A 12211-nucleotide genomic window follows, 5' to 3' on the forward strand; every position below is an offset into this window, starting at 1 on the left:
TGAACAATGGTTTTGAAAAAATAGACATACGGTGCCAGGGTCCTGTGAAGGCCTGCCGCAGCGGAAAAACAAGCGACGATTTGCGGATTCTGATCGAGCTCTATACGGATATGTGGGTGTTTGTTCTTTTTTCTAGGGGTGATCGTATTGAACTAATGATCCTAAAATATCGAAAGAAGGCTCCATCGAACGGAAATTGGAAGTTCTAGTGCCCTATTTTTATAGCGAAAGAGATTGAACCGCCAGCTAATTGGTGGTATCTATTTTGTGGCACTGAGCAATAATTTCGACCCAGAGACGGGCAAAATGCTACCGGGTGAAAATTCTGACATAGAAAATTGGTTTAAAATTATCAAAAAAAAAGAAAAAAAATATATGTAGAGCTTCCCAGTTTCCGAGGCCATTATGCCACGTGGCAGTGCATTCGTTCCTAAAGATGCAGTTAATTCATATAAAATAAACGGTTTAAATAAAAAGTATTTTATAGCTTCATGTAATTAAGTTGAATTTTCTAGACCTAATAGAATTATGTACCCTGGTGTATAATTGCGCATCAGCTATTACTGAGGAAGGTAAGGGGATTTTTTTTTGTGGTTGAGGTGAGAGGGGTGCCTAAAACTTCAAAAAGGGTGCTTGTAGCCCCAAATTTCTAACTTCACTGCAGGGCAATAGCTGCCCTGAATTGATACATTTTTAATGTCTTCTTCTTTTGTGGCGTGGGGGACATTGCCCCCTTGCTCCCCCTACTGGTGTCCATGGGGGACTTCCGCGCGATAAAGATTTTTTTTGCAGAATTTCGCTTAAAAACCATAGAAATGATGCCTCTCAAATAAATTTTGGTGTGTCATACAGTTGTTGCGAAACAGATTTTTTAGTAAAAAAAAACGAAACAAGAATAAATATCGAGTTTGGTTCAGCGTATCTATATTTTGCAAACCCAGATTACTTTTAAACAAGGTAAAATTTGGTGGGACGTCAATGACTTTATAATTGCACATACTCACCTCCTTCTGAGGATCTTCTCTCCTGCCAGCAGCTGTGAAGATGACAAGAAGCAGGAAGAAATTCTGTTCTTATTACCCGGTGGAGAAGATGTGGAGGAACGAGTTTTGGGAAAACAGCCTCGGTCGGCATTGGTCATCCATCCGGAACTGTTTCCCTGGGGGATGGGGGCGTATCCCATCATAGCTTTTTACTAATTCTTTCAAGCGAAGGTTCAACTGATATAAAAAAAATCTAGTGGTTAAATCGAGTAGTGGTACATCGGACACTCATGATAAACCTGGCGTGCTGAAATATGTTACAAAAAGAAAACAAAAATGAGTATACTATTTAACTAGAAATTTGGTTGTCTTTGAGGGAGGAAGGGGCAATAGTTAAGACGTAGCGAGGAATTAGGTCCGTAATTCGTGGGGAATATTCTGATTTTTGGGGGATTGTAGTGATTTTTGATGATAAAAGAAAAAATAAATAAAGCATATTTGGCTCTCCCAATTTTGTTGGGTATTTTTTTACTTGTAGTTTTCGATCTTTTTTTACTCTGTAAAACTGTGTTGTCATTTAAATGAATTTTTGTATTATTTTATGTCTCGGAGGTTTTAATGTTTACCATTAATGCATCATTCATGTACTAATCAATAAATCGAATGTAAATTTTTCATATGTTTTTAGCGCTCTAAGTGTGTTTTGCCTTAGGATGGGGCTGAAAATTGGGCAATCCCCCTGTCGCACTGCTGATAACACATAACATTGATGCAAGTAATTGTTTGTGTGTTCGTCTATTCTTTCTCAGCCTCTGGTTCTGCTCTCTCTCCAGCTTTCTCTTACTTCCTGTCTCTTTCTCTCTCTCTCGCTTACTCTCTTTTCTCTCTTTCTTGATCTTCCCCTTTCTTTCTTCACCTCTCCCCCCTCCTCTTTGGTTTTGCACCCTCTCTCTGAGGAATTAAATACAATGAAAGACCTTAGTAGGAGATTTTAATATGGTTTCGGCTATCCCAGGTTTCAGTATCTTTTAATTTTTAGATAATGAAGATGGTATCTTACCTATCTAAAATAATTGGCCTACCTTTCTTAGGGTTCATTTACTTAACCCACTAACTACCTATGTTGTGACAGTTCTTTGTCTAAAGTATACTAATGAAATACACTAGTGTTGCCAAGTACAAAAAAAATCGGATAAATAAACATAACTGACATATCAATGTTTCCTGAGAACGAAGCTACGCCAACACAGTAAAGAGCCCCAAAGATCTTAATTTGGGAGGCAGATGCTTTATATTCCCCAACTTACTTGCACTCGCTGTAATGCTCTATTTGCTATGAATAGTTGGTGTACTTCAGCTCTGTCACATACACGAGGAGGGATCCGTCGGTGCTAATAAACTTAAATCCTTGGTGAAATGAATAACATTGCTTTGAAGAAATCTTAGTTTCGAAGTGAAACGATGAAGATAAAGTGGGTTTTGTAAATGAGCCCTTAGTAAGAATTATTGTTGCTGATGAAGCATAATACTGTCTCTTTTAGAAGAATCGACGAGGCAATCGGCACGAAGCGATCTTTCTTCTGCAGTTGACGTTGTAAATCAAACCCTTTAAAGAGAAGAAGACGAGGTATCAAGTCTAACGTTCTTAAAATACCCAGACATGAGTAGTGACTCTGAAAGCAATGGATCTATATCTGACGACGAGATTGAACTGGAAAGTGAAACTGTAAAAAGTGCTGTTAGAACTTGTGCTAAGGAACTATCAAATAGTATGGGACCGATTCCTGAGGATTTAATCGAGTGTGTGCTAGATACTGCTATAAGCATGGATTTGGAGAATTATTCAGTCACTGAAGCTTATAAAGAGGTTAAAAATGAGACTAGTTTTGAAAATAGTTCGAGTGCGTTTACAGGAGTAGAAGCAGACTTTGACCAAAGTGGCAAAGTCACTCAAAGCTGGATCAAAAAGAAAAATAAACTGTTGAAAGATCAAGGCAAAGCTTATATGGCCTATAAAAAAGTTAATGGCAAATGGGAGCTAGTTGAGCGACCTGCTGTTGTAATGAGTGCTCCATGTAATTCGAGCAAGTGTGAGAAAAGTGCCTTGTTTTCTTGCAAAAATTTCACTCAGCAGGATCGAATGGCAATATTTGAGTCATTCTGGAAAATGGATGGCCGCCAAAAGTCTATTTATGTTTGTGAATTGGTTAGGTGCACTGAGACCAGGCGTCAGACCAAGCGTAAGCGTACAACTAATAAAACGCAACGAAACACAGCTAATAAGACACAACGAAACACAATTAATAAGACACAACTAAACACAGCTAATCAGACACAAGTTAACACAATTAATCATGCACAACAAAACACAACTAATCACAAACACATCAACACAATTAATCAGTCACAGGTGAACACAAATAATCAGATACAATTAAACACAACTAATTATCAGACAGTACTTAACACAACTAATGTGATCCAGCTAAACACAGCGAATCAGACACAACTAAACTCAACTAATAAAACAGAAGTAAACGAAACTGAATCAGATACAACTAAACAAACTGAAACTTTGATAACTGATGATGTCAAATCACGAAGAATGATTACTCTTTTTTATCACTTAAAAGACGATAGTGGAACTGAAAAACGAGTATGCAAAAAGATGTTTTTGAGTACCTTAGGACTTCGCGAAGGACGTGTCCTTTCTTGGTTGAGAGAAATGCGTGATAATCATGGAGCATTTTCTTTGAAAAAGGCGAAACCGAGAGGGAAAAATGGAGGTAAAGGCAGAGTCACAGACAAAGACAGAGATCATTTATACAAATTCTTAAAAGACTTGCCCAAACTACCCGGTTTCTACAGTATGCCACTCGTAAATAAGCTCTATCTTGAACCTCAGTTCAAAACCAAAGTGGATGTCTACTCTCTGTACAAGATATCATGTGAGGAAAAAGAAAGAAAGTGCTTATCAATGAGGTTGTTTGATCAATATCTTGATACGTTGAATATTGCGATTTACAAGCCAAAGAAAGATGTATGTGATGTATGTGCTGCCTATGAAAAGAAAAATATTTCTGAAGAGGACTGGCTTAGACATCAGTCGTTGAAAGACAAAGCTATAAAAAGAAAAAAATTAGACGAAGAATCTGCCACTGATGTGATGGGTATTTATTCTGTTGAACAGCAGCCATTATTACAGTTGCCCCGAACTCAAAATGGCATGTCTTTTCATAAAAATAAACTAAATATTCACAATTTCACAATTTGTGACCTCAAATCCAAGGATGCTTACTGCTTTTTGTGGAATGAAACGCAAGGAAATTTTGGCGCTAATGAATGCACAAGTGTATTGATCGAATTCCTGAGAGCAGAGATTGAAAAGGGTTTAAGAGTGATTATCATCTGGTCGAATGGATGTGCCTTCCAGAATAAGAACAGTGCGCTCTCCAATGCGTTGCTACTCCTCAGTAACGAAACAGGTGTTGTGATTTATCAAAAGTATCTTGAAGCAGGGCATGCCCAAACCGAATGTGATTTCATACATTTAGCGATTGATAAAAAACTCCGCAATCAAGATTTATTTACCTTATTTGAATTAGTTTGCCAAATTGAAGAACTGAGGCCACATCAGCGCTATAAGTGCAAAATCTTGGACTTTTCTTTTTTTATTAATTTTGAATCGCCAGTGAAGTTTGATCTTTTCAATCAGGAAACCGGTGGGGAAATTATAGAACCACAAAATATAAAAAGTTTAATTTATCTTGATGGAAAGATTGGTTATGTTTTAGATTTTGATGACGACTGGCTAATATTATCTCAACACAGCTGTATAGTCAAAATAGCAGATCTCCCCAAAGCATATAGCCAGCCACTTCCACTTCATCCTCTCAAAAAGAAGCACCTCTCTGAATTGCTGCCATTGCAAATGGGGTCGATATAAAGCTAGACTCTTGACAGGAGACAAATTTCGCATTTACAGCCACATTTCACGTCGTCTTACGAGTGAAAATTTTTCCGTATGGATTTATTACTTTTTTCGGTCAATGTTGGAACGTTCTGATTTTCTCTGGTTGACACTGTTATATTTAATATAAATAAAATACAAATAAACACTTTTTGGAAGGGGTGGGGATGCTACTGACTTACATGCGAATCGGTAGCCAAAATTTACATAACTTTAAAGTAGAAAATTTGTGTTTTTTTTTAATACAAACTATTATATCTCTATAAATTATTTATATATGAGCATTGTTTTAATTTAATAAAGGAGATTTGTCCAAAGAAAACAACCACTTTCACTTCATCCTAAAACAAATTGGAGCGTCTCTCAAAATTGCTACCAGTAGAAATGTGGTCAATATAAATCTAAGCTTTGAAAGGTGACGAATTTTATTTGTAGCTGCCAGATTTCATGGCGTTCCCATATAAAAAAAAAGTTCCCATATGGATTTGCTTCTGTTTTGGATCAATGTTGAAACCCCTTTTTTAGCCATTATCAGTGTATCTAAAATTATTAAAATAAAACTAGCTTTTTCAGAAGGGTTGTAGTGCTTCTGACTTCCAGACGAATCTGTTAAGCAAGAATTATTCTCGCTGTTAAGCAAGAATAATTATTACTGAAATGTACATTTTAAGGTAGCATTTTGACAGTTTTTCAATATAAATTATTATTATCAGGTCTCAGTCATTGCACAGTTCGAAGTTCACCATTGACATATCTGTTTATGGCGTTAGAATTCTGCTTATTTTTTTCTTTTTCGTCTGCTCATTTTTCAGGATTTTCACTTTGCTGAAAGCAGGAATTCGACGGGGATAAAGATCCTCGCCCAATTTGCACTCAACATCATGCCACACTTATGAACAAGTAAACGTTCAAATGGGGATAAATCCATTTTAAATCCGTTCAAACGGGTAAAAAGTCTAGGTATTTCAATCACATATGCAGCGATCGTCATCAGTAGAAATACTAAAGTATAATTTAGAAATATTTAGAAATACTTGGACTATCTGTCTTGGCTTTTCTCTGTCTACAATTACCCAGCGTCTTGATGCAAACTATTGCAAAATACTTGATAACTTCAATTCAAAATCATATTTAAATTTATTTTGTATATTTATACAAAACAAAATAATTAGTTTCAATTTTAATGCTTTAATATTTCAACTGATGACGATCGCTGTATATGTGATCGAAATACCTAGACTTTTTTACCCGTTTTTCACTGTTTAAATAAATGCTATTTTTTTACATATTTTTATAAAAATACTATTTTTATACTATTTATTTGTAATTTTGTTTGTTGGTCATATCTTGCTTGCTTTCTTCCTAATTTTACTGTCAGCTGACTTTTTATTTTTTATACTTAGAGACTATTCATCTAATGGGTCTGACCTACTTTTTTCTCTACATATTTACGAGTGTATAAAACTTCAACCTTTATCAAACAGTTCGTGGTAACGAACAGTTAGTAAGGAGCGACCCGACTCAATAGTAACCGAAATTCTAAAAAACGGAATTTTGATACCAATAGATACATCAAAAGAATCAGATTTTAATGCTGATTTCAAATATACAATTTTCATGAAGTTTAGTCCTACCCATTAAAAGTTACGCGAAAAAATCTGAGAAAATTTTCCTCATTTTCGCAAAAAAAGCGAAACACCCCCTAAAAGTTATAGAATTTTAATGACCCTGTGGTCTTAGAATATCGTGGGAGGGCTCATTCGAACGGAAATTAAATGTTCTAGTGTCCTTTTTAAGTGAGCACAAAAATGGAGGGCAACTAGGCTCCCTCCCTTGCTCATTTTTTTTTCTAAGTCACCTGATCAAAATTTTGAGATAGCCATTTTGTTCGGCATGGTCGAAAATATAATAACTATGTTTTTTAGGATAACTTAATCCCTCAAAGTCCCCGGGGGGAGGGCTGAAAGTTATGAACTTTACCCAATGTTTTCATATAGTATTGGTTATTGGGAAGTATGCAGACGTTTTCAGGAGGATTTTTTCTGGTAGTGGGACGGGTGTCGGTCGGGGGCTATTGGAAGGATCTTTCCATGGGGGAAGGGACATTGCTATGAAGGGGGTACCGGATTTCCCAGCATAATTTAAAAAACGATCAGAAATTAAATAATAAAAAAAGTTTTTCAACAACATACGTATTAAAAATCTATGAATATAGAAGCTCGTTACGTATGCTAATTCGTAAGTTACGTATATTTATTACTAATAAAAACGTTCGTAAATAAAATTAAACAATTTTTGAGAAATTCATTTAACCAAATAGAAGTAAAATTAATGTGCAAATTTTGTTTTAATTATTCATCTACGGTGAGCCAAAATCAAAACCTGCATTAATTCAAAAAATTAAATTAAAAAAACAAGTTTTTTTTAACTGGAAGTAAGGAGCGACATTAAAACTTAAAACTAACAGAAGTTATTCCGTATATGAAAGGGGCTGTCCCTTCCTCAACGTCTAGCTCTTTACGCTAAGTTTTTTCATTGTTTAAAAAAATAGAATTGTGAGAAAGAGTCAAACTTTAGCGTAAAGAGCGAGACGTTGAGGAGGGGACAGCCCTTTTTATATACGGAATAATTTCCGTTCTTTTTAAGTTTTAATGCCGCTCCTTACTTTCAGTTAAAAAAATTGTTTTTTTTTATTTATTTGTTTTAAACACAATCTTGTCACCAGGAGAAACGAGTTTTTCACCTATGATCCGAAATCGAATCGCATTTCGCCCACATTTTAAAAGAATACAATTTTGCCGCCAGAGAAATAGACTTGTCAACTATGATCCGAATTACGAGAGATTTGAATTTTCGCTCGCATGAAGACATTTTTTTTTTTTTTTTTTTTTTCATAGGATGGCTGTAGAAGCAAACTTCGATTCCTGTCAACTTGACTGCTGTGACGCAAGGTTGTTGTTACTCCCCGTTATTATCTATTCCAATCAAATAAAAATTAGACAAAGAAAGTGTGTTTGTGTTATTCGGTCATGATTGTGTCATTGATATTGTTATGAATCAGTTGTGTTATTTGATCATATTGGCATATTTTACTGTGTTTGTTTTTACTCAATTCTCATACATTTTGAAGATGTTAATAATAGACTGGTAATGCTTTTGACTTTTCTTGTGTTAAAAAAACTGCTTAAAAGTCATATTTTTATAATTTTAAATTATATTTTGGTCATTTAACCAGTTATACAGAACTGTTTAAGACAAATTTTGATCTGGCATTAGCAAAGTTGAAGCCTCGTATGAATAATTTGTTAGTATTTACTATCGATTGTTATTCAGCGGAAAGTTACATTGAACGCATCCTATATTATCTTGGGATTGAATAAAAATTAAAAACTTCTACTTTAAATAAGAGTATAGTGCTACCCAGTTGAACTAACAAGGAAGAGAAAGATTACCATCCGATATTTCTCTGTTGAAATGTGTGCTTTGATTCCGTTGGTTTATTTTTGGGACCTCAACCGTTACTTTTTTTTAAATTTTAGCCAATCATATTATTTTATAAGGGTATATCAGAGGGAGCGGCCAACTAGTCCCACATATTTTTACCCTTTGTTGTATTTACTTGTTGTTGCTGTGTCAAATTTTGAGCCAGTAGAACAAACGCAAAAGGGGGTTGCTTCTTTTTAATTTTCAGCAAGTAAAAAGAATGAACTTTTTTAGTCATAACATATGTATGTTTTCATAAAAAGTTAATTGACGCTGTTAATTTAGTTAGACCCTAGTTTCAATTGTTACCAGTTCTCAAACTACTTTACGGGCCTTTAAGGTGGATTAAAAGCAAACTATTTTTGGCCTTGATAAATTTTATGGCCGGATTGAGTGTTGCTCAGACCAATTAGGGAGATGGCCCCCTTCCACTCACGAAAATATATAGTCAAAGATTACATGCAACACGATGTCCAAGTATCTATGTCCTAATGTTAGAAAACAAGTTGCTAGTGATACATAATGACAATTTTCTGATATTCAAATGGATTTAATAAGTATCTATAGGGTAACTGCGAATCGGAAATATTGCCACATAGTGTTTAAGCTTCCCCAAAATTTATGCATTTTTTATGGGGCATATTTGGAAACAGCCACAGCAAACACGCGGTTTGATCGTAAAACTTGGGGATTAAGACTTACGGAAGAATAATTTTGGAAGAAAGTAATGGATTGTAAAAGTGCCCTTATCTACTAATGTCTTTACTTTAACTTATTAATGTTCCTTTCTATTTTGCCTAGTTTACTGTTGCACTGATCCATTTAGGAAAAATAATGTTAGATGGTAGATAATGCTGTTTTTTAGACTTTTGAATCCACTTAACAATCCTATTGCATATAATCTTTGTGTTGTAGAACCAAGGACATTTAAACTGAATTTCCATTGTTTAAAGTAGCTAACTGGGAGCTTGCACAACCATAAATGTCATAAAAACTTTGGAGAAACCGAGAATTTTTTTTTTTTTATGAAAAAACTATATGCGGTTGTGTAGTCTTGTTGCTCCTTACTCTTGGCTGAAAAAACTTGTTTTTATTTAATTTCATTAAATATTGAATTTTCTTTTTTTCCCAGTTTATCAAGATATGTAAGATTGAACCCAATTCAAACAATTCAATTTTATTTTCACTCCCCTTGATGCATTTAAGGTATCAAACTTAATGCCTTGAAGGTATCGAACGACCTTAAATATATTTCTCAGAGTCAATTCTAATTTTTCTGCCAATGATCGACTAAGTTCGATATTATTGGCTTTTTACCGATATCGATCGATAAGAATTCTGTAGCGTTTGAAAATATCCTGTTGCGTATAGTCTTTGTGTTGTCGACCCAAGGACATTTAAACTGTGAATCTGACTCTTTAAATTACCTAATTGGGAAATTAAACACCATATATATCTTAAAAATTAGCAGAAACCGAGAATTTTATTCTTAATGTAAAAGACTAGGGCATATGCAGTTGTGCAGTCTTTGGTGGTAGTAAGTAAGTAAGTAAAAGTAAGTATAACGGCATTAGACTCTTAAGGTCCAAACCGACGGTGCTGATCTCCGTTTCGTGACCCTTCTGCCAGGAAGTTCAATGGGAATTGGGGGCCAGCCATCCTGTGCTCTCGCGCACTTTGGTGGTAGTGGTTAAAAATTAAAAGAAAAAAATGTGGGTGAATAATAAGCTAAAACACATGACACTTATTCATATTCATAGTTCAGCGTGGCAACACTGACGAAAATGGGATCTTGCCCTAAAAACTTCATAATTTTGAAAACAGCCCAAAGGAAGATTCTAAAAATAGTGGTTTCCAGGTATGAATTGGATTTAGATGGGTTCAGAGTTGAAAGTGAATATTATGATGTCTATGGTGTTTTCAGGTTTTTTGGATTTTAGAAAAATTGGTTTGCGATTTGCTCTTTTCTAGGTTTTGATGACCCCCTGCCCTTACGAAATAAATGTAGCGTGCAGTAGACGACAATTATAACAAAGGCCATTGCTGGGGTAGTTGAAATTAGTGCACTTTTGGTTTTTAAAATAATATCATATCTGGATAAAGAGAAATTAATTTCCTATTGTTTCGTGGTAAAAAAAAGTGGTTTAATTTCATTCGTTTTCGTCTGTGAAGCTCTTCTGTAAGCCAATTTCTTTTTCTGGATTGAAAGACAACCCCCTCCTTTAAAACATCAAGCCCCATTCTTCTAGTTTCTGCGTGGAATTTTAAGTCAGTTAATTGAGTGAAAAGTCAAATTTCAGCTGATTAGTACTCGTATATAAAATGTCAAGCTTGACATTTTATAATTGTCAAACAACGAAAGGTTTCTGAGGTCTAGGATTTTCCACAAGTAAACGTTCTGTCTAGGTTTCTTTATTCATAAACAAAGGATTTTTGCTATTTACAAACCCTGCATTTATATAAAAAAACTAGGCAGTTTCTTAAACTACAATATAAATATATATATATATATATATATATATATATATATATATATATATATATATATATATATATATATATATATATATATATATATATATATATAATTAATAATCATCAGTAATAATAAAAAAAATAAAAATAGGGACAGAACAGACATACAACAAACGGAACTCTTATACGATATCATTTCCATAGACGCCCATACCACTACCCCTCTAAGAGGTTATAGGCCTACATCTAAAGTTATATTTTAACCTGTTTTGTGGAATCAGCCCAGTCATGAGTGTCTGAAATGCTGCTAGTTCTATATCCAATTCAATCCCCAGGTTTTATGTATCCGTTGAATCTTCGGTTTGAGGAATTAACAGATGCCTTTAATGAAATATACATGGACTAAAGCATCAGCAATCTCTGAGCCGTAGGGTGAAAATTCATGCCGTGACGGGTACCCCGGCCGGTCTTCTGCTGTATTTTTATTTTTTTTTTAATTTCAATATTCTTTATTTGAAGGGAAGAGCTTCAACCTTGTTGGTCGTTTTTTTTTTTTTTTGCAAAAAATCGCTAGCATGGGAGGTTCCTTCCCCAGACGATGCTAACTTAATGTTAATGTATATTTGATTGTAAATTTAGTTGTATCTAATTAGCTGTTTTGATTCGAGTCCTCTATTTATGATCGATCTGCGTTTTTTCCATCTTGTTAGTTAGTTGACTGTTTGTTCCTTGTTATTATAACTAATGTAATGACAATTTTTTGTGTTGTGTAGAAGGCATTAAATTCACTTCTTTTGCTTCAGTATAATTTTAAAGAATTCAAGGAATGCAATTTTATCCTTTTCCTTTTTTGGGCATGAGACGCACGAATTCGCATTTCTTGTGCTTTGAGGTTTTTGCAGATTTAGTTACGCTGCCTGGATAAATGACTTTAAATCTGCTTCAGTCGTAAGCATAAATCAAGGCAATTGTTGGAGGTACAACGGGCTTGAGGAATAGGCTTTAGGGATAAGAAGAGGTCTTGGCATCCCGCCATGCAAACATGGTTCAACATTAAACTTCTAGATTTGTAATTAGCTACCCCATTTCATAAGGCATTCTGTGTAATTTGTTTTAAGCTTTTCAGTTAAGCAAACTATGAATTCTTATTGCCCCAGCTGAGTCGTGCTGAAGTCTTTCAAGCTATTATATATCCCTTTTCGGATCTAACCTAATTTCAAATGTATTATGCACAGCTAGATTTTCCTTTATTCGAATGTCCCTCTAGAAAGAACATAGAGTAATCATGTCAGTGAATTAA

General features: G+C 34.7%; 1 protein-coding gene across 2 annotated transcripts in view; it reads left to right on the plus strand.

Annotated features, from left to right (window-relative positions):
• The window catches only part of LOC148953436 (uncharacterized), a 29164-nt gene extending 23308 nt beyond the window's left edge, over positions 1 to 5856 (plus strand). For both annotated transcript variants that reach the window (XM_089088532.1, XM_089088533.1), the window contains exon 3: positions 2525 to 5856. In XM_089088532.1, the coding sequence (XP_088944658.1) occupies positions 2644 to 4929 (2286 nt within the window). In that variant the 5' untranslated portion in view covers positions 2525 to 2643 and the 3' untranslated portion in view covers positions 4930 to 5856. The remainder of the gene's footprint in view (positions 1 to 2524) is intronic.
• The last annotated feature ends 6355 nt before the right edge of the window (positions 5857 to 12211 follow it).

Source organism: Artemia sp. Qi Xiang Cuo, chromosome 4, assembly GCF_049724085.1.
Source record: "Artemia sp. Qi Xiang Cuo chromosome 4, ASM4972408v1, whole genome shotgun sequence".
NCBI classification, from domain to species: Eukaryota; Metazoa; Arthropoda; class Branchiopoda; order Anostraca; family Artemiidae; genus Artemia; species Artemia sp. Qi Xiang Cuo.